Consider the following 22,117-nt stretch of genomic DNA (forward strand, 5'->3'; position numbering starts at 1 on the left):
TAGCCTCGGGCTTTTTATTGCGAGAGACGATGAGTGCCTTAAGAATTGTATTTCAACCTTCTCTAGAGTATTTTACAAGGGATTTTACCAGTTCGTTATTACTGGTGAAATGGTATATTGAAATGAAACCCCTTCAGATAATTATAAATGAAAAAGGCACACACCTGAGGACCTAATATTTTAAAGGCCAGAATGAGGCCAGTCGTATCCCTGAAAATCCTGTATCCTTCCTTTCTATGCCTTCTACTGAACGGTACAGCAAACTTAAAGCTAAAAGTGCTATGTGAGGTATTAGCTCAAAAGTATAGCTGGATCTAATGCAGGAATGCTGAGCCCTTTTTGGAACAGGGATAGAATGCCTCACAAGTGTTGGGGCCCTGAACATTGAGCCAAAGTTTAAATCTAACTATAGAAAAGAAGTTGAATATTTGTGTCCATGAAAACTGAAACCAGGTCTCCTTGCAGACTTGCAAACTTGGTGGAGATTATGCTGAGAAAAACATCATCAATTATTGAGTTTGCTAAATGAGCCATTATTACCATGTGGGGTGGGCAGAGCAGGGCTGCACAGTCAGTTAATGTACTTCAGCTGGCACTGGGAGTCTTCTACCTAAAACCCCATGGGAGGTAAGTTTCCTGTGAGGTGGAACTCGGCCAGCATTCTCTGGAGCTGGACTTGACCCTGGAGTGAGATGCTGGAGGGAATGATTTATGCACATGGAGTATGAATGCAGCACAGTGTCTCATTTTGAATAGCTGATGTGCTTTTGAAGCAGGCTTCTTAAATAAAAAGGCAGAAGGTAGCTGAAATAGACTGTCTAGCCTTTTTATGAGCTGCTTTCAGTGTTTTAAAGTTGGCTAAAGGAATGTGTAAAATATCAGTTGTGTTATGTTGAGAAAAACTACGTCTTGACTAAACAGTCAAACAAAAGAGTTTGGGTGTTCACTGGATAAAGCTTACAGAGAACATGGGAAGCGTAACTTGCAAATCATGGTATGCTTGTTCATTTATAAAGGCAGACTTTATTGGGGGGGACCCATCTGCAATTGTCCACAAATGTTTTTGGAGAAAGCTGGAGCGTTAGCCTGTAGATTGGGTGGGGGAATAAGTCCTGTGGTACAGTGCATTGAAAGCCAGTCAAACTGTGTTCTTGTGTTAGGCATGCTCCACCCTGTTCTCTCCAGTACAATTGTTTGCTTTCTCTTTTATAATTAAGATTGCAGAGCACCTACATCTCCTGCTTTCTTTAGTCACAAGCGCTAGGAAAGGCAAACTTAAAAAATGCAAATTGTTTCCTAAAATTAATGTTAAGCAAATACTAAGAGGGTAACAGCAAAATATCTGTTACTTGTAAGTATTTGTTAACTGCTGGTCTCTTACCTATCAAAATCTGAGTCTGATACCCAGTGTCACAAACTAGAATTACAAAAGTCATCTGAGCCCCCACAGTACACACTGAGACACAACTTCTTTTTCCTCTTTGGTACCAGTCTATCAAGAAATGGTAGTTAATTTCATCACAGTGGCAGAATTAGGTTTAATTCGCAATATCTTTGGTATGAGGTGTCTTGATAGTCAAGCATATGGCATGCAGATTTTCCCACTGCATCAACCATTCCTCAAGTTTTTCTGATGCAATATAGAGTAAGCTTTTGAATTGAATGGAATCATACAGATCAAAATGGAAGCCTGAAGAAATATTGGTAATGCTACGCAGGTGGTACTACTACCAGGTTCATCAACTAGAACAAGCTGTGGTGCCATGAAAGGAAATATTTCAAGAGTAAGTCTGTCACCTATTACAAATTTATTACTTTAAAATATGCTTACAAGCCCTGTCTTTCTAGATGCAGCTTCTGGCTGTGTATGTGTGTGTACACCTATGGAATAGTTAAAGCCTACAGATGGTGAAACCAAATGGAAATTTGTATATTGTTAGTAATGCATGCATTTTTAAAAATGCCTGGAAATCTATCTGAAATATGAAGATTTTGGCTTTTACTTTGAATTTAGAAGGAGAAACTTGGAAGTTCTGTTAAAAACAAAACAAAATACAAAAAAAAAAAAAAAAAACAAAAAAAAACAAACCCTGCACTTCAGCAGGTTTTTTTTTCCTTTGCTCTTTCTCTTAATCTAATTAAATCTAAAGTGAAAGAGAATTCGGGGTAGTTTTTTTTTTCTGCTCTGGTTGTGTTTGTGGCTTATTAACATAACTGCACCAAAACTGGGCTTAAAGCTTCTCGTTTCATAGCAGTGGTGTGGTTCACAGTCACCACCACTGCTGGTGGATTGTCGCTTTGCTGTCCATTCCACGTGTGCTGGAGACCACAGTGCAGAAGAACTTAGGGTATAAGGTGGAGTGCAAAGAATGGAGGTGGGAAATGCTCATCTCCGTTTCTTTTTTAAAGAAGCAGTTAATAAAATAGCTTCACAGAACAGTATATTTTTTGTGCAAATGCTGAATGTATTTCCACACAACTGGCTTTCAGCTTAGGGATCATGATTTTGGCAGAAGGGGTTCACCAAACTGCAGATGTATGTTGTGCATAAAACACATTACCATGTTGTATTAATGTAACATGGTAGTGACTGTGTCATTGATGTTACTACAGAAAAAAAACCTCAAAAAAAGAAAAGAAAAAAAAAAAAAAGTATTATTCAATTTCTGTATGATTGTTCTGCGTAAGAAAGAAAAAGTGTGAATATAGAATCATAGAATCCTTGGAGTTGGAAGGGCTCTTTAAAGGCCATCTGGTCCAACTCCCCTGCGATGAACAGGGACACCTACAGTAGATAGGAGCTCAGAGCCCCGTCCAGTGTGACCATGGATGTCTCCAGGAATGGGGCACCCACCACCTCTCTGGGCAACCTCTGCCTCACTGCCCTTGTAAAAGTCTTTTTCCTTATACCCAACCTAAATCTTCCATCTCTCTCAAAAAGAAACTGGTGATCATTATGTATCGTTCTGTACTATAATTTATTTAGTGTCATTTAGGCAGTTGCGAATATCCAGTAATTTTGCAGGGCTGGAACTGGAATGTGGGAGAAAAGGTTTCCATGCTTGTGGTTCGCTGTTTTCTACCTATAGGTTTATGGTGTTTCTTCAGCTGGATTCTATTCACACAGGCCACATGATATCATACATCCCAGGACAGGCAGGAGTTGCTGATGCATTCCCTGGAATCTAGGCCTTCAGTGCTTTCTGAGAAAGATTGGTGAAAAAAAAATCTTAAGAGCATTTTGCTTCGGGTCACAATTGAGTCAAGAATCTTCAAATGAGATTTGTAGCAAAATATTGAGATTTGTTTAAGTCAGCACTGTAGCTGAGAAAGAACAGGAAAATAAATCAGTTTTTCTCTGAATTAAATCCTTGGTCTGGTTGACAGAACAGCCACAGAAATGTGTATACTGGCACAGAATAAAATGAGAACGATCTGCAAAGGCTGGTGTGTAGGAGTGAGTTTTGGACCATCTTTTCCAGTGGCTGTGTCAGTTTAAACTGATCACGAAACTACAGTGCCATTGTGTGGTTAAAATTCTAGCCTGAGCTTATGTGTGTCTGTTGAGAAAGGTAAACAAGCATCCTGAAATCTCACTTTGGCTTAAATGTTCTGAAGTTTGCGGAGACAAGTGTTCGTCTGGGAGAAGACTTAGGCCTCCTTATGGGTACCTGTCAAACTGTACTGGTTTTCGTAGCTCTTAATTCTGAGCCACAAGTAAAGGGAAGATGAGATTGAAGAACTTTTTCCTAGGAAGCATATCACATGGTTTTGCATTGGTAGCAGTGAAAGCCAGGATAACCTGTTTCATGCCTTATGTGCTGTATAAATCAGCTTTACAATTAAATTTATTGAGCACGTTTTGTTTGCAAATTTAAGTATTCATACCTCAAATTCTTGTTCAGAAGTAATCATTTTTAGATTCCTTGCTATTTTTTTGTTGGACAATAAAATGGTTATTTCAGGTATTTCACATAGAGCTATGGATATATATATTTTAATTTTTGTAGGCAACTTACCAGTGATTTCCTAAATCTGCTTTTTTTTATTTCTTGTTAGAAATTCCAGCAGGTTTGAATAAAGCTTAAACATATGTTTCTGATTAATTTGTAAGCTTTCTGCAGGGAAATTTGCAAGTAGACCAATGATATGACTGCAAATATTTTTGTTTAATTTAAAATGTGTGCCTTATTGCTGTGTTAAAAAAAATAAAATAAGAGGCAAACAAAAGCCAACAGTGTTAATGCCACGCATAAGCAAGTGCTCAGCTGGGGTTATGCCTTTGTGTTACACTGGCAGATAAAAGTGACAGCCAGGTTGAATGCTGTTGTGCTTGCTGCTGCCCATTAATTTAATTTTTTAGATGAGCTCTTTTTAAATTATGGTTCGTGTAAATTAATTCTAGTCTTTGATACTGAACACTAATTGCATTTTTCTGCAATTTGCATTTCCTTTTAGCTTCTTTATTTATCTGTGTTACAAGTATTGGGAACCAGAAGTGCCCTGTCCAGTCTAGATATGAGCTCTGCCTGCTACTGCCAAGAGAAACAGCTTTGGATTTACGTTCATTGGGTACAGCCCCATGCCCTGTTGCTGGTCACCAGCCCGCCTCTCTCCTCTTCTTGGGGGTAGAGGTTGACTGAAGAAGGGAAAAGCTCAAGGGGGCATTTTGACTAGACTAGTATTTCTCAACTAATTGCTTGTGGATCTCTCATTGTCTGTAAATAGGTTATTTAAAAGAGAGAAATAGCTATGTTTAACTTAACCCTAGCTTGAAATGAAATAGAAATTACCATGGTAATGCTGAGAAAGGAGACAGGTCTTTTCTGTAGAAGGGTTGACATCTTCTTTGACTTCTTCAAGAATTCTGGTTGGATACTCCAGTTGCTCATTCTTCTTTTTTTTTTTTTTTTTTTTTTTTAATTCAATAGCTTGCCACAAATTACTTCTCATATCAAGCTTATTATTTGAAGTCCTTCCTTCGTGTTGTGCATATGTAGGTTATAAATGTTTCATCAGTTCCAGTTTCAAAAGCAGGAGTGCTACACGCTTCTCTTATGTAACTACTGATAGAACATGAGGGAATGGACTCAAGATGTGCCAGGGGAGATTCAGGCTGGACGTTAGGAAGTACTGCTTTTCTGAAAGAGTGGTCAGGTGCTGGAACAGGCTGCCCGGGGAGGTGGTGGAGTCACTGACCCCGCGGGTGTTCAAGGAACGTTTTGATGCATTAATGGACGTCTGGTCTAATGAGGGTGATAGGTGGATGGTAGGACTGGGTCATCTCATAGTCTTTTCCAACCTTTGATTGATTCTATGATTCTATGCTAAATATTTATATGATGTGCTATTTCCATGGACTTCTGAGTATCTATAGAGTTGAGAAGGTGATTGGTTTTACTAAGAGGGAAGGGGGACGTAAAAATATTGCAGGACTATTCAAATCACTTTGGAGGAAAGGGAGATGAGGATAAAAGCAAATAAAAAGTAAGATGTGTATTTCTTATTTTAAAACCTATATATTCTTCCCCTTTCCCAAACTAGTTAACTAAAGTTGGAGAGAGATATTGGTTTTATAACAGACGTTAGCTACAGAGTTGCTGGAGGCCCCTTTAAACTACTTACAGAGGTGTTCAGTGTTTCAGTATTAAAAAGTTTGTTTGCAGAAGGTAAGATTTCCCTGAAGTGTATTAAATAAGCAACTTGCACCTAAAAACCAAATTGAAATACCGATTCAGTAAAACATCTGTGCTTTAGGTTCTAGCCACCAGTTGCCATAAATTAGTTTTGAGTATGTTTGCATTTAACTTTTTCCCCTTTTAAGGAGCTAGGCATGCCATATAATGTTCCTGCTTAGCACAGAACAGTTGCAGAATTTACCAGCTGCACCTTTAACTGTTTGATATCCTGTAAGCAGAACTAAGTTCTGGTAATGTCAGGTTGATGTAACAGTGCTTCGTATGGAGAACATTAGTTGTTCCTAGATTAGATTCATAAAATGTAAACAGATTCAAGATTACAATCACGCTAACACCACCTTCCCAGCAAAAAGAAATTTATCTATTCATCAGTGTCTGTAGGAGCTTATTAGGAGTGCTTGTGTTTTGTAAAGTCTGTCTGAAAATGCAATACTCTCTGTGGAACTGGAAAAGTATTGTCCTAGGAGACAAGTCATTGGTGATCGTCAGGTATGGTGGTAATTTAATATGAAAAGAATGAACAGGTCTACCCTGCAAAGTAACAGCCACTTTACATGCTGATACTTTCAGCACAAATACAGGAATATATTTTGTTTATATAATTCCCAGTGAAAATGGGAGATCGCTAAAAATTACTTAAGGCTGTATTTTTTGTAATGTAAAGTTATACTGTGTTGTATTTGGCTTCTTTGTAGGTAGTTTTTGGGATTTTTGGTTTTGTTTTTTAACAGGTCGCCAATTAACATTTTACATTCATTTGACAACGTAGATTTTATTTGTATGAGACAGAACAAATGGATGGGGTGAAACCATTATGTATGAGATGACATGTAGTCAATAGTAGTAGTCAGAATGGAAGGACTCTTGATAGTCATATCTTTGTGTGATACTGTCAATATAGTCTCTGCCTTATAGTTTTAAATCCTTACTAGTGGATGGATCTCAGGATCAGAGGCACTTTTGAGAGCTCTCCTGAGATAGGCTTTTATTATTATTGTGCTCCAACTACTTTTTGTTCTTCTGTGTGCCAGTGTGGCTGTTTGAAGACAGTTGGCCATTACTGCTGTGCTTTAGCTTTATAAAGGTGCTTGCGAGGGAAGGCTGTCAAAAGAGTCGTGAGACTTGATAATCCTACTTGTAATCCTCTTTATTGAACATCTCAAAGTGGCTTTTGTGTTACAAGTGAAAATCTGACCCCCGTGTAGCCACTGAGAAGTATCTTCTGCTACTTCCTCAGCAAGCTAAAATGTGATCTGTAGTGAAAAACGATGGAAAGCCTCTCAGAGGAAAGAACTTGTATGTAAAGGATGGTACTGTGTCACTACCTGCATTTGCAAATTGTGGAGTCTGCAAATCTGCAAACCATCTGTGTGTAAATGGACGGATGGATCTGTTGTCCAGCTGTCCTCCGACCTGTTTTGATACGTAGGTTCTGGGACTGGCCGCTTTACTTCTATTCTCTTTTCTGCTTGCCAGTGTCTGCCAACACATGCCTGGCATTAAACCTCTTCAGAATGAGAAAGGAGGAGTCCTCTTTTATCCTGTAGCATTGATGAAAGGTGGTTCTACTTCAGCTGTTGGAAATGTTAACGAACGGCTTAAACCCAGCTGAATATAGACTATGGTACGGACTGCTCACAGCTGCTTTACTCTTCTCTTTTGGAGGCAGGCTTTTTGACCCTCTGGAGTTTTCCATTTCTCTCCCTTTTTCTTTGTCTTTTTCTCTCATGTTGGCTGCCACCCACATGGTTTTTCCTTCAGGTTCTTTCTCTAGCCAGAAAGACTGGGCATAATTCCCTTGAGATGCCTTCTTAGGGTCTTCTGGAGAGAATTGTCGGAAGCCATTCAAGGACCTTGCCTTTCCCACAGGCTAAAATCACACACCGAGAAGAAAGCCATAGACCTGCAAGACTACCAACATAATAATGTGGCAGTCATAATGTTTTATCAGTGCCAACCTTCTGTGTCTGCTTACTGCTTAGAGATTTAGCTCATCCCGAGAGCTGGTTTCCATTTGTCTCAGCTTTGTAGCAATTGAATAAATTTAGTCTTTTCTTAATGAATTAAATATAGGAGCAAGGTGTCTGAGCTCCCTTTGTTGTTCTGTCAAAAGACTTATATGCTGAATAGTTGTTGTTTTTCACAGATGCGCTTGAAATACAACTTGACTACATGAATCACACTGATGTGTAGAATTTAATTGCATTGTTTACTTTAATCTTCTTCAAAGAGCCAAGAGCTTTTGAGTGTTATATTTGGAAATGTTAAGTTGCTTTGCATACTCTGCAGCAGCATTTAAAAAAAAAAAAAAAAAAAAAAAAAAAAGCACACCTTATCACCTCGCTGTGCTTTTGTGTGTAATTCACTTCATTAAGGCATTTGATGTTGATTTTGTTTTGCCCACCACAGGTTTTGGCTGAGCTTTGTGATGCCTCGTTAAGAGATTTGTTATTGAAGTCTGAGGACTAATCAGGGGCTGTGTCTGTTCAAGGGGACCTTTCAGTGTTTCGTGTGGAAAGCAGAGCAGATTTTAGCACTGCGTTTGTCCTTTGACCTAAGTCAAAAATCCATTGATCAGTTATTGAAAGAGGATGAAAACTCTTAGGAAAAAAAATACCCACTCTTCTCTGCCTCTAAGGTGTGTTGAAGAGAAGCTGTACATAATAATGGGAAAAATGCTCCATAACAGCTTTCCTTTGGCTGCAGCCAGCAGCCTGCACGCCATAAATGATGAGATAATAGGATATTTTATGAGCTGTGCAGTTCTAGCTTGTGCTTCTGGCCTTACTGTGAGGACTGTTTATAGGGTTTTTTCCTGTGTCCTCGTGGTTTAAGTTAATGCTCTGGAATGGAGATGAATCTCTGGAAAGATGGATGACAGCAAAATCCAGAAGGCAGTGTGCCTGTACCTTCGGTGAACTGCTTGACCTGTCTGCTGCTGCCAGGCAACCTAGTTAGCACTCAGTTAGTGCTTCATGCCCACTGCCGTGGATTGGCTATCAGCAGGCAGGGTCTGCAGCCCATCACACCACCTCTCCAGGTCAGAGCTGCACTTTGCATCCAGGGGAAGCCTGCTGGGATCCACAGGCATTCTGCTGACACGTTGGAGAGCAGGAGTGTTCAGACAGAGAGGAAATGCTTATTCCATCTCCTTCTTAGCCAAAGCGTGAGCCATTAAACATTTGTTTACTGTCTGATTCTACCTTTTTGATCTCCATTTCTTCTGTGCTTGATCAGGAGGACTAGATTGCCTAACAGGCTTTCATTTGGTACTTTCAGTAGTGAGCGTGGTAGTTGACAACATGCACAGGTGTGCATAGATATTAATTAATAGGAAAAAAAGTATTTTTCTGTGTCCTCGGATCCAATCAGAGCCTGGTGTATTTGGTCAGCAGCTCTGGTGCTTGAACTATATTTGTACTGCCCATTATCTGTAGAAGTAGTCAGAAATGTGCTGGTTTGATCATCGTTCTACTGATGCACTGTTGCTTTTGTAAAGGAAATTGTCTTAATTACAGGACGATGCACCAGTTTGGCTCTGGCACCTGAGTATGCGTGATGAACTTTTGAACTGCAGTACAGCCTGTGGGATTGATACTGTTCTAAATAAGTGAGCATTTGGGGTTTGCCTGGACATGATGTAATGAGATAATTGCAGAACCATTTGGCTTTTAACCGCAGACGTAACCTTTTTTTTTTTTAAATGTACTTTATTTAGCTTCATAAAATAAAAAGGCATTAATCTTAAGTCTCTGCTGCTTCATCATGTGATGGATTGGATGACATGAAACTCCTCCGAAACTTAGTTTTAAAGAATGTCAGTGTTATTATTAAGTGTCTCCAGCAGGAGGCTTTCTGTCTGGAAGGAATCCTGAAGACGTCTGTGCAATAGCAATGCAAAATGAACTGTTACAGCATTGATTTCTTTTGTGTGCTGCATGGTTAAACGTAGCGTGCAGCATCTGACTGCTTACCTCTGCTGTTGCACTGGTGTTGTTTGGGAGATTAGGGTGTTCCATGCGTGCTACCATTTATGATTTTTTTTTTTTCCAGCTAGAATTCATCTAGTAGAATCAGTGACAAAGTATTATTTGTATTTCTTTGATGTGGAAATGTTGTTCCCCCAAAAAACATATAATCAAAGAGATGTGCATTACTTTCACAATTTTGGAAAGTATTGCAAGTGCGACTGTAATAGGAACAGCAAGTTTCAATCTGAAGGTTTCTGTTGTTGTTATTTGCATAGCTACCACACAGGTGTGTGCGCACGTTAAAAGTCAAATACTAATTTAGTAAGATGTGATTATCACTTATCACATACAAAAAAATAAATTGTGTGCACCTGTTGTCTAGCAGGCACAGGCAGAGCCTTACAACTTACTGTACATGAAATTGTGCTAAAACTGTTGATTTGACTGACCACTAGCTTGTTAGATGTCTAATGGTTTAATATTACATTGCCTTTGGATAGTGGATGTTTTTAATACGAAATAAATATGGCTGTGACACTTAACTGCTTACAAGTCAGGGAAATACAGAGTTGAAATGACTGTGTTTGTCTTCAAATCTTTAAAAGAAAGCAGGAGCATTGTACAGGGAAGACAACTTAATTATCTACAAAGCACAAGTTTAATATTTTGATTCTGAATAAAGAAATAATGATTGAACAACAGTAAAGAGAAAATTGTTTAAATTTCTATCTCAACCGCAGGTAATGCGTAGCCTAGATTAAAGCATAGCAGTTGTCCACCTATGAAGCATTTCTAGCAAAAGATGGAAGCTTGAGTCATGTTAGAGAAGAAAATTAAAGTCTTTTGAATTAAATACGGTACAGAGCGTGATGCTGTCTGCAGTGAAAATTTTCAAATAGAACTTATTTTTTCCTTGTTTTTCATGTGTCTCACAGGTCATAAATGTTGATGGAACGATGAGGAAAACCCTCCTAGAAGATAAACTTCCGCATATATTTGGGTTCACACTGCTGGGTGATTACATCTACTGGACTGACTGGCAGAGGCGAAGCATTGAAAGAGTTCACAAGATAAGGGCTAGCAGGGACATCATTATTGATCAGCTGCCAGACTTGATGGGCCTTAAAGCAACAAGTGTTACCAAAGTTTTTGGTAAGAGTAGTCAATCACAGTGTGAGTCTAAAGTAGTTTCTAGAAGCTCTTGCTTTCACTAAGCAGCTGTTCATCACTTGTAATGAAAATAACTATGGTCTTTAGTGTTTGAAACACTTTAAAAGAAAGCTGCGCTTGTTTTTGTAAAGTTGGGAAAATAGAGTGTTGCAAAAGACATTTGTGCTTCCAGTTTTATAATGATATTCAACCTAAGTTCTCTGCAGCTTCCACCACACTCTGAATCTTTTTGAAAAGAATTTTATTCCTGGCTCTGGTCTCTAGAAGTTCTGGTGCTCACAGGATTGCACCATTTTCTGCTGCCCTTTTCCTGTATAAAGTCCCAGTGTTCTTCCATTGGCAGAATAAGTTTTACTACATGGAATGATACAGGTAGAGTTAGTGGCTATTACGGGGGTACCTGAATGCAAACAGCACTCTAATTTTTAACATCTCAGCAATTAAATCTTGCCCAGAGTGCTTAGCAAGTAGATTGAACTGTAGAAACCTCTCACAATCATGTGGAACTCTTCGTTTTACTTGAAGGACTGTTGAGTCTTCAGATTGTAACTTGGTGTAAGTTGACGTCAGACTGTATGTGTTAAAAAGGGAGAACTAAAAGCTGGATGAGTCTGATCTTGGAGATTTTTTTGTGATAACGTGTGTAGCTAAATCTCTGATTCCAAATGATGGAGAAAGATGCTCATTTGTCTTTGGATCCTTACTTTTCCCTCCTTATTCCTGCACTGCCTGGTCACAGTCATTGACTTGAACAAAATAAATGAGAGATTGTAGTGATTGAACAGCTGGGAAAGAGCTTCAGTTATCCAGTCCTTTCCTCATTATTTTTGTATCATTGAACTCAGACACATTTTTAAAACTGATGATTTCAAAGAGGTATAAAGATGGAGTACTGAACATAAAATAGCCAGGCTGAATATGGATAATTGCTTGCATTCAGTAAAGGAACTAGTCTTTGGGGAAGCCATAAAATATGTTTGTGGCAGTTCTTCATATATAGGAAGGGAATGCAACCAGTCTTCTAATGTCTGGCTAGAGGAAAAGAAACAATTTTGAATTACTCTATTAATGATCTATAGGATTAACTTATTTTGAAAAGTTACATTTTTCATTCAGCTTTACCCTCCTCTTCCCCCTATCTCCATAATATACCATTATCTGTTTTGTTTTGTTTTTAAGGGACTAATCCATGTGCAGAGAACAACGGAGGCTGCAGCCATCTGTGTTTCTTTACACCCCAGGAGACCAGGTGTGCCTGTCCCATTGGCCTTGAGCTGTTGAGTGACATGAAGACTTGCATCATTCCTGAAGCCTTCTTAGTTTTCACAAGCAGAGCAGCAATTCATAGGATTTCCCTTGAAACCAATAATAATGATGTTGCTATTCCTCTTACTGGAGTCAAGGAGGCATCTGCTCTGGATTTTGATGTTTCTGATAACAGAATCTATTGGACTGATGTTAGTTTGAAGGTATTACTGACATGTGAATTCCCTGAATATAAAGCCACAGAGCAGTTTCTTTGATCTAACAAAGGTCTCTGTTACATGATCTATCCTGCAGTTGCTAGTGTTGTCATTGAATTGCATCCAAGGAGACTCTTGGAGATGAAGACAGTTGCATTGTTGAATGCACAGTTGGGTGACAGGCATGTTCCCATTTCAAATAAAAATCCAAAGTGGTGTCTGCTCATGCTGAATGCTGAAGTCTCGGATGCTACATATGCTGCATCCACATGTTTATTGTAGAAGTGCTGTTTTCATGTCACGTAGTAAGCTTGGCAGCCCCCCAAGCTTTCTATCACCTTCCAGTTTTGATTTGGAAGACAACCCTGCTTAATATTCGCTTCTAGCAAGTGAACTTTGTATTGCTTGCTGTTAGCCCAGGGCTCCAGCTTGGCACAGAAGAGGCCACGGAACTTCTCTGGTTTCCTCCATGTCATGTTAACTGCCCCCTGCTCGCCTCCATCTCCTCCTAAGTCCTTGTGTTCTCTAGCAGTTTGAAATTCCCTTCTCATGTGTTTGGTTCATATCCAGGTGAATGCTGAAGTGAACATTGCGTTCTTTGTCAGTGTTGCTTTTTGAAGTGAATTAAGTTATGGTAGAAAACAGTGCATTCGCTTCACTGGAACTGAATTTCTCTGTTTAGCCTCTTATTAAGTTTTCCAAGAACAGTTGTAGTTGTCTTGCCAAGGTACCTAAACCATAATAGGAAAAAGTTTACTTGTAGGGCTAGTTTACATACCTCTCTAAGACTAACGAGGGTTGTCTTCAGCACTAGAAGTACTGATGTGGATACCTTTTCTCTAGGAACAGTGCCAATGTAACAAATTAGCGTGCTGCAGACATGATAACTAAATAAATCTCAGGCAAGCATGTGGAAAAGCTGAGGCTGTGTTTGTCTTAACCATTGGTAGTGGAAAATGCATTACTTCAGCTGTGTCATTCAGATCCTAATCTGATTCTGTGTAGAACTGGGCAACATTTTACTTGTATGCGGCCTCCTAAGTTATCCATCATACTGTACTTTCAACGTACATATCACATACATTTCAGCATATCTGAGTTTTCATTCCCCTGTCCCTCCACCTTCTGCATCTTGGCTGCAGGTAGTGCAACTTAAGAGACGTCCTCCTGTTTTCATACTGCTCTCCTTGATGATCACTACATCCCTAATCTCCTATAGGCTCTGTTTGTGGGAGGACTCGTTTTCAAAAGAGTGTTATACTTTATCTGAGGTGTGAGTTACACATGTAAAAATACAAATTTTGACATCTGCCTTCTAAAAATATGAAACATCTCGTAGTGCTGAGATGCTTCCAAAAGCAGACAGTCGTACACTGATCCTGGGTGTTCCCAGTGGTGTGTCTGGAGGTTGTTTCGTTGTTCATTGTTGGGAGCGGCTTATTTATGCATATACAATCCTTGCCCTATGACTTATTTTGCTGACTGTATAGAACTAAAATACAGATAGGATCAGCAAATTTGCCAAAGGTGACTGACCATGAGAACAAATTAATTCTGATTTTGCTGAATTTGTGACTTAGTCCTTCAACTTAAAACATTATAGAGAATTAAATACTCCAATATATGTGTGTTTTTATGTACAAACAGGAGAGAGGAAGAGGGTCAAGGGAGAATTTGCAGATATATTGTGCTTTCTGAAAGTCGTGTCCTTTTAAAGCATTTTGAATTGGTCATAAGAAGCTATTAACCTTTCTGAAAATTCAAATCTCTTTATCCTGTAAACTGCTCTGTTTTTTGACAACAGAAGTTTGCTTTTAAAAAGTAACACCAATAGATTGTTGTTTTTTTTTTTACTAACCTCTTTGTAAGCTAAATTTCATTACTTTTAAATTACTTTTTATCTTCGTGAAGTATCCATAAATCCTTAAATATTTTTACACAATTGTTTTTCAGACCATAAGTCGAGCTTTCATGAATGGGAGCTCTGTTGAACACGTGATTGAATTTGGGCTAGATTACCCTGAGGGAATGGCTGTAGACTGGATGGGAAAGAACCTCTACTGGGCAGATACTGGAACTAATCGAATTGAGGTAGCCCGCCTGGATGGACAGTATAGACAGGTCCTTGTGTGGAAGGACTTGGACAACCCAAGGTCTTTGGCTCTTGATCCTACCAAAGGGTAAGGGACAGTGTTGTTTTTCTAAGCTTTGCTTCTTTCTTTGTATGTGACAACGTATTTGGCAGATGGTTTCTTCAGGGTCATAAAAAGAAAAAATATGATAAAGGCTTGTAAGCTCCAGAACCCTGAAGGTCACAATGGAAAAACTGAGAATTGCGAATCGTATTTTTCCTTCTTTCTTTAAAAGAAAAAAAAAACAAACACAAAACACAACGGTATGCTAATTAACTGCCCATAACCATGTGGTTATTCCCAATGTTTTTCTTTTTTAAGCAAATTTAGAAAACAGAACTGAACTCAGTCTCGTGAAGTTGTATCGTTTTGTTCCGCTTCTCGTTGCAGGTACATGTACTGGACAGAATGGGGAGGTAAGCCTAGGATCGTTCGAGCATACATGGATGGAACGAACAGCATCACTTTGGTGGATAAAGTGGGTCGTGCCAATGACCTCACAATTGATTATGCCGACCAACGGCTGTATTGGACTGACTTAGACACCAGCATGATTGAATCGTCAAATATGCTAGGTAATCTGCTATTAGATTGCATCACAGAATTACTCCATCAAGTAGAGAAATTTGCAGTGGCCGCAGTAAAGCAACTGAACAGAGTTGTAGAGTGTTTTAGTTGAATCCTTTGAATTATTGTCTCTAATGAGGTGTTAAATCACTTTTTTTTTTTTTTCCCCTAAGATGTTAAGTTTATTACATTCATTAGACCTAAAACCTGCATGTGACTAATTGGTGGTAAGTAGTAATTAGAAGAAGTTGAAATAACATGATTAATATTAAATCTTCATGTGTATCTTGTGTATTGTCATATTTTCCATTAGGATTCCTTTTATTACTTGCATGTGGTATGCTATGGTTTAGTAAACTTTTTTGTTGGAATCAACATAATTAATATAATGAAATGAGATAATTTCGGATTTTTTTGCAGCTGACATAGAGCTTTTTGTATCTTTTAACTGTCCTATAATTATAAAATAGTCTTCATGGTAGTAGGTAAGGTTGGTCACGTTCATGTGTGAGAAAACAGAGGTTATGTAAGCTTCCAAATACCACTCAGTAAATCCATGGTAAAATCAGAGGTGGAATCCAGAAGCTTGTGACTTGACATCATACATTCCGTTTCCAAGGAGAGGCCTTTGTTAGATGGGAATCAGCAGCTCTGGTATCCCAAAATAAAGAACAAGGCTGATGTGTCCAACATACAGTATTTAAGGAAACTTGTACAGGATTCTTGTAGCAATGCTCTGGTTGATGACATGCACTATTTCCCTGCAAGCCATTTGTATTTACTTTTATATCTTCCATGAAAACCTACCATTAGAATGAGATATATTTTTTTAAGGTGTTATTATGAGCTTCAGGTCTTCAGTTTCAGCTGATGAGCTAAATATAATAATTACTTTGATAGTTTCTCAGTAGACCACTGTGTGTTTCCAAGAAAAAGAAGTGCCAGAAGGAATCACACATTATTCTGGTGATTACTGTGTATCAGTTTTGACTTATGTATGCATTGTCTTGATCTCCAGCTACAGTAAAACACTGATGTTTATTCACAAGATGGTGTTAGAGGTGGATGTTTAGAGAAAGAATGTTCTAAAAAGCCATAACAAAAAAAAAAACAAAACACAGTTAAAGCTTAGGAGAGCAGAGCCATGCAATTCTGGATTCCAAGGCTAATGGTGACTTTGTCTTTGGGATAAGTTCTGCTGAATAAATGCTGCTACTTCGAAATTGCTTTAAGGTTGCTTTGTTTTCCAGAGTTTTGGTGGGGGGTGTTTTCCATCCAATGTATGATCTGTCAGAGCTCTCGCTAAAATTCTGTATTTACTTGGAGAAACAAAATAGCTGGGGGCAGATTTGGACTAAAAGCTGATTGTGGTATTGAGAAGAAACATAATATTCAAATAATCTGTGGTAAATTGAACCAGTTTTTGAGCAGAACCTATGGTTAGCATTAGCATTTGCGGTGAGGAGGAGTGCTGAAGCTAACACAGCTGTGTGCTTGTATTTTTAGTTAGCAGATTCTAAAGACTTGGGTAGGCTTCCAGCAAGTGGGCTCATCAATTAAGGCAGCGTTGTTAGGCTAGAAGTGAAAGTAGTGTTCTGTAGAACAATAGCATTGGATATTCGTGTGAGTAAGGGAGGTACAGTGTTGATAAGGCTTCATCTTCGTATAAAGTGGCAGTTCATAGAAGTTAGTTTTGAAAATGTTTATGGGACTTATATCAAGACTTCGGTAGTGGATCTCTGGCAGAGGCTGTCAACTGCTCTAGAGGTGTTAAATCTGTTTTGAATGTTGCTAACTGAGCCACTAAGTGTGACAGTGTTGGGATTTCTGCCAAACAAACGGTTTCAAAATCACTTTAGGTTTCTGTGTCTTGAATTACACTGCAAATGATTTGTTTCTTGAGTAAAATGCTATAATTTCTCTTAGTTGGTTCTCTGTGAATCTCAAGTTTGGTATTTATTGCTGTTGTGCATATTGATTTTGTTGTTGATCTGAGTAATTCCTTGGAGCTGGTAGCATTCTTGAATGTGCTTTTCAAAATCTAATTGGAGTGTTATGCATAAGAAATACAGCAGTATTTGTTGAAATGGCAATACACTGTCACAATTTCAAATTGCTCCATAGTGAAGAGGTTATCAGAATAAGGTTTTTAAGTGCAAATATGTAGGTTGCTACTTCAGCAGGTACTGCTTAATAATGAATCCCATGATAATGATTGGGGAAATGATAATGACTGAGTTTTGTTTTTAAAAAGAAGGAAAAAGCTTTTTTTTTAATTGTCTGTCATATTCTCCATTTTGTGACCTGGGAATTGTGCTTTACTTGATTTTCGTTATTTTTGCAGGACAAGAACGAGAAATCATAGCAGATGATCTACCTCATCCATTTGGGTTGACCCAGTACAGTGACTACATCTACTGGACAGACTGGAATCTTCACAGTATAGAAAGAGCAGACAAGACCAATGGGAAGAACAGGACGCTTATTCAGGGCCATCTGGATTTTGTGATGGATATTTTGGTCTTCCATTCTTCACGTCAGGATGGCTTAAATGATTGTGTGCAAAATAATGGCCATTGTGGTCACCTGTGCCTTGCCATACCAAATGGATTTAGATGTGGCTGTGCTGCGCACTATACCTTGGATCCCAACAGCAGGAACTGCAGTTGTAAGTTTCTTCTGGTCATCAGGTGCTTGTGATCACTTTCAGTATAGAGCCCTGTGGGCAGCTCAGCAGCACTCGGATACTTACTCACTAGCCCACAGCACAGGGGAATAGGATCAGTCAGAAGGGATAGTGTGAGAAAATTCTAGTTAAATGGGAAGACAGACTCCGTAACTCCACGTGCTTCTCACTTCTTCCTCCTTTCCCCCAGTTTTATTGCTGAGCATGACATCATATGGGGTGGAACATCCCTTTGGTCTGTTTGGGTCAGCTGTCCTTACAGTGTCCCTACCCAACTTCTTGTGCAGCCCCACCTGATGGGCTGGTGGGGCAACGTGAGCAGCAGAAAGAGCCTTGAGCCTGTGTAAGCACTGCTCACCAGTGACTGAATCATAGGTGTGTTATCAACACTGTCAAAAATCCAAAACATAGGACTGTACAAGCTGCTATGAAGAAAATTGTCTCAGCCAAAACCAGTACAATCTCCACCCCTTATTCCATACCCTGTCATGCTCAGGTCCTGTGCTATCCAATACGTTCTCATTAACCATGGGCTGTGGTCCTTTCAGAGGCATATTTGCTTCATCGTAGCCTTATCTATGGTTACAGATGCTATGGGGTATACCTGCTTCAGTGTGGACTTATCCACAGGTCACAGTCCATCTTGAATTCATGCTGTAATTCCAGACTGCCCAGTACTGCTGCAGTAGTTCCCTGGCCATCTGCCAGCCCAGGCTCATGTCCATAGCTATTATCAAACTGTTTCCAGGCAAGTAGAGCAAGATGATAAGGAGTGCAGCAAACAACAAAAGTGCAAGTGGCAGCCACTGACAAGTGCTCCCAATACACAGTAAGCTAGCAGGTTCTGGACTAAGAACATGACCTGCCAATTAGTAACTAAACAATCATAAATACAATCTAACACACTCCAGTCAAATCTGCTACTATCTCAAACTCTTCGTGCTTCATTCTGGGTGCCAGGAAGGACAGTTGTGGATTAAATCTGGTAGGCAGCTGAGCGCTGTGCAGCTGCTCACTCTTTGCAGTTGGGGTGTCAACAAGAGTTGTACTTCAGCACCAAATACTTCCAAAGCAGCTCAAACCCCTTCATACACTGCCAGTATCTCTTATTTGGACTTATTTGTACTTATTTGGAGTACAATAGGCTTCACATACATCCTTTGATCTTACTTGATTTTAATGTCAAAACTGACTTTCAAGAGGACTATTTTGAGAAATATTGACTATTTCTCAAAAGCTTATTTAGTTTTCAGTGTGAACATAGTTGTCCATTTGAGATTTTATCCTCAGTGTTCATTGTTTTTTGTGTTGGTTTCCAGCAGTATGTTTGACCACGTAAGTCACATTTTCTTATGCATTCTGTTTTGTCTTGTTTTCAGCTCCAACCAGTTTCCTGTTGTTCAGCCAGAAATCTGCCATCAGCCGAATGATACCTGACGATCAGCAAAGTCCAGATATCATCCTGCCTATGCATGGTCTAAGGAACGTGAAGGCTATTGATTATGATCCCTTAGATAAATTGATTTACTGGGTAGATGGGCGTCAGAATATTATAAAAAGAGCCAAAGATGATGGCACTCAGGCAAGTTTATATGGTGTATATGATTTTGTGTGGGTTGTTCTCTGAGCTTTATAACTTTCTCCTCCTGTCCCTTGCACCAAAGGATCATCAGTCTAAACTTTATTCTTGCCAATGCTTATTCACATATATTCTGTTTGTATGTGAAAGTGACAGAGGGCTTTCAGGATTGTGAATTTTAATGTGTACACGAAGTAGTGTAACAGAATGTAGTGCACCATGTGTATCTGAAACTGCAAGCCTTGAACTGTGATGTTTAGCTAAGTGTGGGCAATGAAGTAAGGGTGATTCACTGTCTAAATTATATTCAAGAAAAAACAGTAGTTTAATATCAATATTCTTTCATGCCAGTTGTGTGATCATATTGTCATCATAGTAAAGCTCTTGCAAAATGAAGACTCTCTTTATACAAGCTGTAGTTAAATCCTGATTGAATGTACAACTGATTGTTGTGTCAGATGGGGATAGGCTCATTCACGTGCTTCATTGTTCTATTGGGTTGGGTGCATAATTGTTTTGGGCTATTCACACAACAGTAGAAAGAAGTGTGCTGTTCTTTTGGGCAGTGTTCTGTGTATGTTAGCATAGCTTAACTCCCAGGACAGGATAACAGATCATTTAAAAGCTACAGTTTGAATAAGAACACAAAAGGAAATGGAGAATAGGCAACATATATTTTCCTTGTTCTGAGCAGTTATCTAAACAACGTAATATGATTTCAGTGGAACTGGGCTGGCCTCTTCATACATCTGGGGAATCAGTGGTTTTACAGTACCCTTTAAAGAAATAGTTTGTGATTTTACTTTTTGGCCATCTCTCTTTTTAGAATGGGAGGAGGTCTCTTAGTATAAGCAGCTAGCTGGGTTGTGGATGAATTTTGAAGTGTTTTTGTTGATTATACTAGGTGCTAATTGTTGCAGTCTGTCTTCTCTTTGGTACTTGCTAGGTGCAAATTGCAATGGAGATTCATCTGCTCTGCTTTCCACTAAGCTGGTCAGATAGCTTTGAAGACACAGATTCCCTGCAAATTTTGACTTACCAATTTTTACTAATGATTTTTTACTGAATTTTGCTAATTCATGCTAATTCATGCTTTTTGCAGATGATTCATATTGCGTTCATACCTGGGTAATGTTACCCTCAATTTCAATAAAAGACCTATTCATCAGTATTTCTGGGCATGCTGGTCAAGCAAAAGCAGGGGTAAAGATTTAAATAGAAAAAGGAAGCATTATATTGCTATGTAGAACTCAGTGGATTAGAACCAATTTATTGAAACATAACTTTCTGAAGTAGTTCTGAGTGACTCATTTTGACATAAGCTGAGTACATTATAGTGTGTTCATCTTTCTAGACCCATACAACCTTTTTCTGCTGCTGTTTTCAGTTTTGCATGGGGAATGCCCTATTAGGACACTTGAAGAAGCCACCACTTCCACTGACCTTCATCATCTGACTAGTAGCATTCATCTTTGAAAAATGCTTAGATGTTGCAAGTCCTGCCATCAGTGTTAGTATCTAAGTGGCACTGGGATTAGGAGTGCACTACTGAAATGTTTCTGATGTTAAAGAAACAGCAGAAGCATAGTTTTCCTTTGGGGACTCTTGGTATGCTTTAGTGTTTTCTTCATGGAAATAAAGTATTGAAGTGCATGTTGGATATATAGTATATAGAGAGTAACTACTATGGTAGTTCGATTTGGAGGCAGGTTGTGGGGGAGTTGAGGGTAATGGTTCCTGAAACTTGACAGTAATGTCAGATTTTGTGAAGAACTTCATAGTGACAAAAGGGTTATGTACTATTATGTGCAAAGTAATGTTAGTACAATTGTGAGGTGAATCTGTGGCCATCTGATGTGTGAGCAAACAGACTAGGTTTCATTGGAAGGTCTGAATTTATAAGAAGCAGGTCTTAAATTATCTGCTGTGCTACAGAAAGGAGCCTTTAGGAGGAGATTCAGATATATTCAGCTGGCTGGGTAACAGTACACATCTTGCCAGGAGACTGCCCTGTTTGTTCTGCTGTTTTCTTCAAGATTGTTCTGTGCGCAAACATGCACTATTGTTTTCTTCCGTCTTCTGCTAATTAATTCTACTTATAGGAGGCTCCAAGGAGGGTTTTGCATAGTCTTATGGATTTTGTTCTGATGTTTTTCCTCACATCTACAATTTGAATCATGTATTTTTTTTGTTATGCTTTGTCACAGTTATTTTATTTGGTGTTTCCTTGCGGTCTTAGGCTCTTCTGGGTGCTCACGTAGGTAAACGGTGCTTTTTGTACGGAGTTCTTATGGAGCAATGACTGGAAATCATTCTCTAAATGCTGTCTTGCAGCCTTTTACTGTCATGAGCTCTCCAAACCAAAGCCAGAACCCAGAGAAGCAGCCACATGACCTCAGCATTGATATATACAGCCATACCTTGTACTGGACCTGTGAGGCCACAAACTCCGTCAACGTTCACAGGCTGAACGGCGAGTCAATAGGGATGGTGCTGCGAGGCGAGCACGACAAGCCCAGAGCCATCGTAGTGAATGCAGAGCGGGGGTGAGATTCCTTTCTTATACCTCATACAGAACACGTTTGGGATGTGTATCAGCTGTGTGTGCTGATGCTTAAATGCCAGTTTACTGATAGATGGCTTACCATGTGTTTGACAGATGTTGAATGACAATATGTCATAACCATGTGGATGCAGCAGCACCCAGAGACTCTATCTGGAACATCTGTGGGACTGGTTTTTTTTTTGTGCAGTTCTGAATATACTCTTCACAGTTCAAAAGCTGCTGTGGGGAGAGGGGGATTAGAGGAAAGATGCTAATCTTATTGGGACTGACTCACTTGGACATGG

The 22,117-nt window shown here is 39.2% G+C and overlaps 1 protein-coding gene across 3 annotated transcripts in view; it reads left to right on the forward strand.

Moving 5' to 3' along the window:
* The window catches only part of LRP5 (LDL receptor related protein 5), a 129,161-nt gene that overhangs the window by 93,956 nt on the left and 13,088 nt on the right, over positions 1–22,117 (forward strand). For all 3 annotated transcript variants that reach the window (XM_052694914.1, XM_052694916.1, XM_052694917.1), the window contains exons 8-14: positions 10,606–10,822; positions 12,020–12,309; positions 14,257–14,483; positions 14,826–15,010; positions 17,347–17,670; positions 19,068–19,270; positions 21,602–21,813. In XM_052694914.1, coding sequence (XP_052550874.1) covers positions 10,606–10,822; positions 12,020–12,309; positions 14,257–14,483; positions 14,826–15,010; positions 17,347–17,670; positions 19,068–19,270; positions 21,602–21,813 — 1,658 coding nt within the window. The remainder of the gene's footprint in view (positions 1–10,605; positions 10,823–12,019; positions 12,310–14,256; positions 14,484–14,825; positions 15,011–17,346; positions 17,671–19,067; positions 19,271–21,601; positions 21,814–22,117) is intronic.

Source organism: Tympanuchus pallidicinctus, unplaced genomic scaffold (assembly GCF_026119805.1).
Source record: "Tympanuchus pallidicinctus isolate F22 unplaced genomic scaffold, pur_lepc_1.0 scaffold3, whole genome shotgun sequence".
NCBI classification, from domain to species: domain Eukaryota; kingdom Metazoa; phylum Chordata; class Aves; order Galliformes; family Phasianidae; genus Tympanuchus; species Tympanuchus pallidicinctus.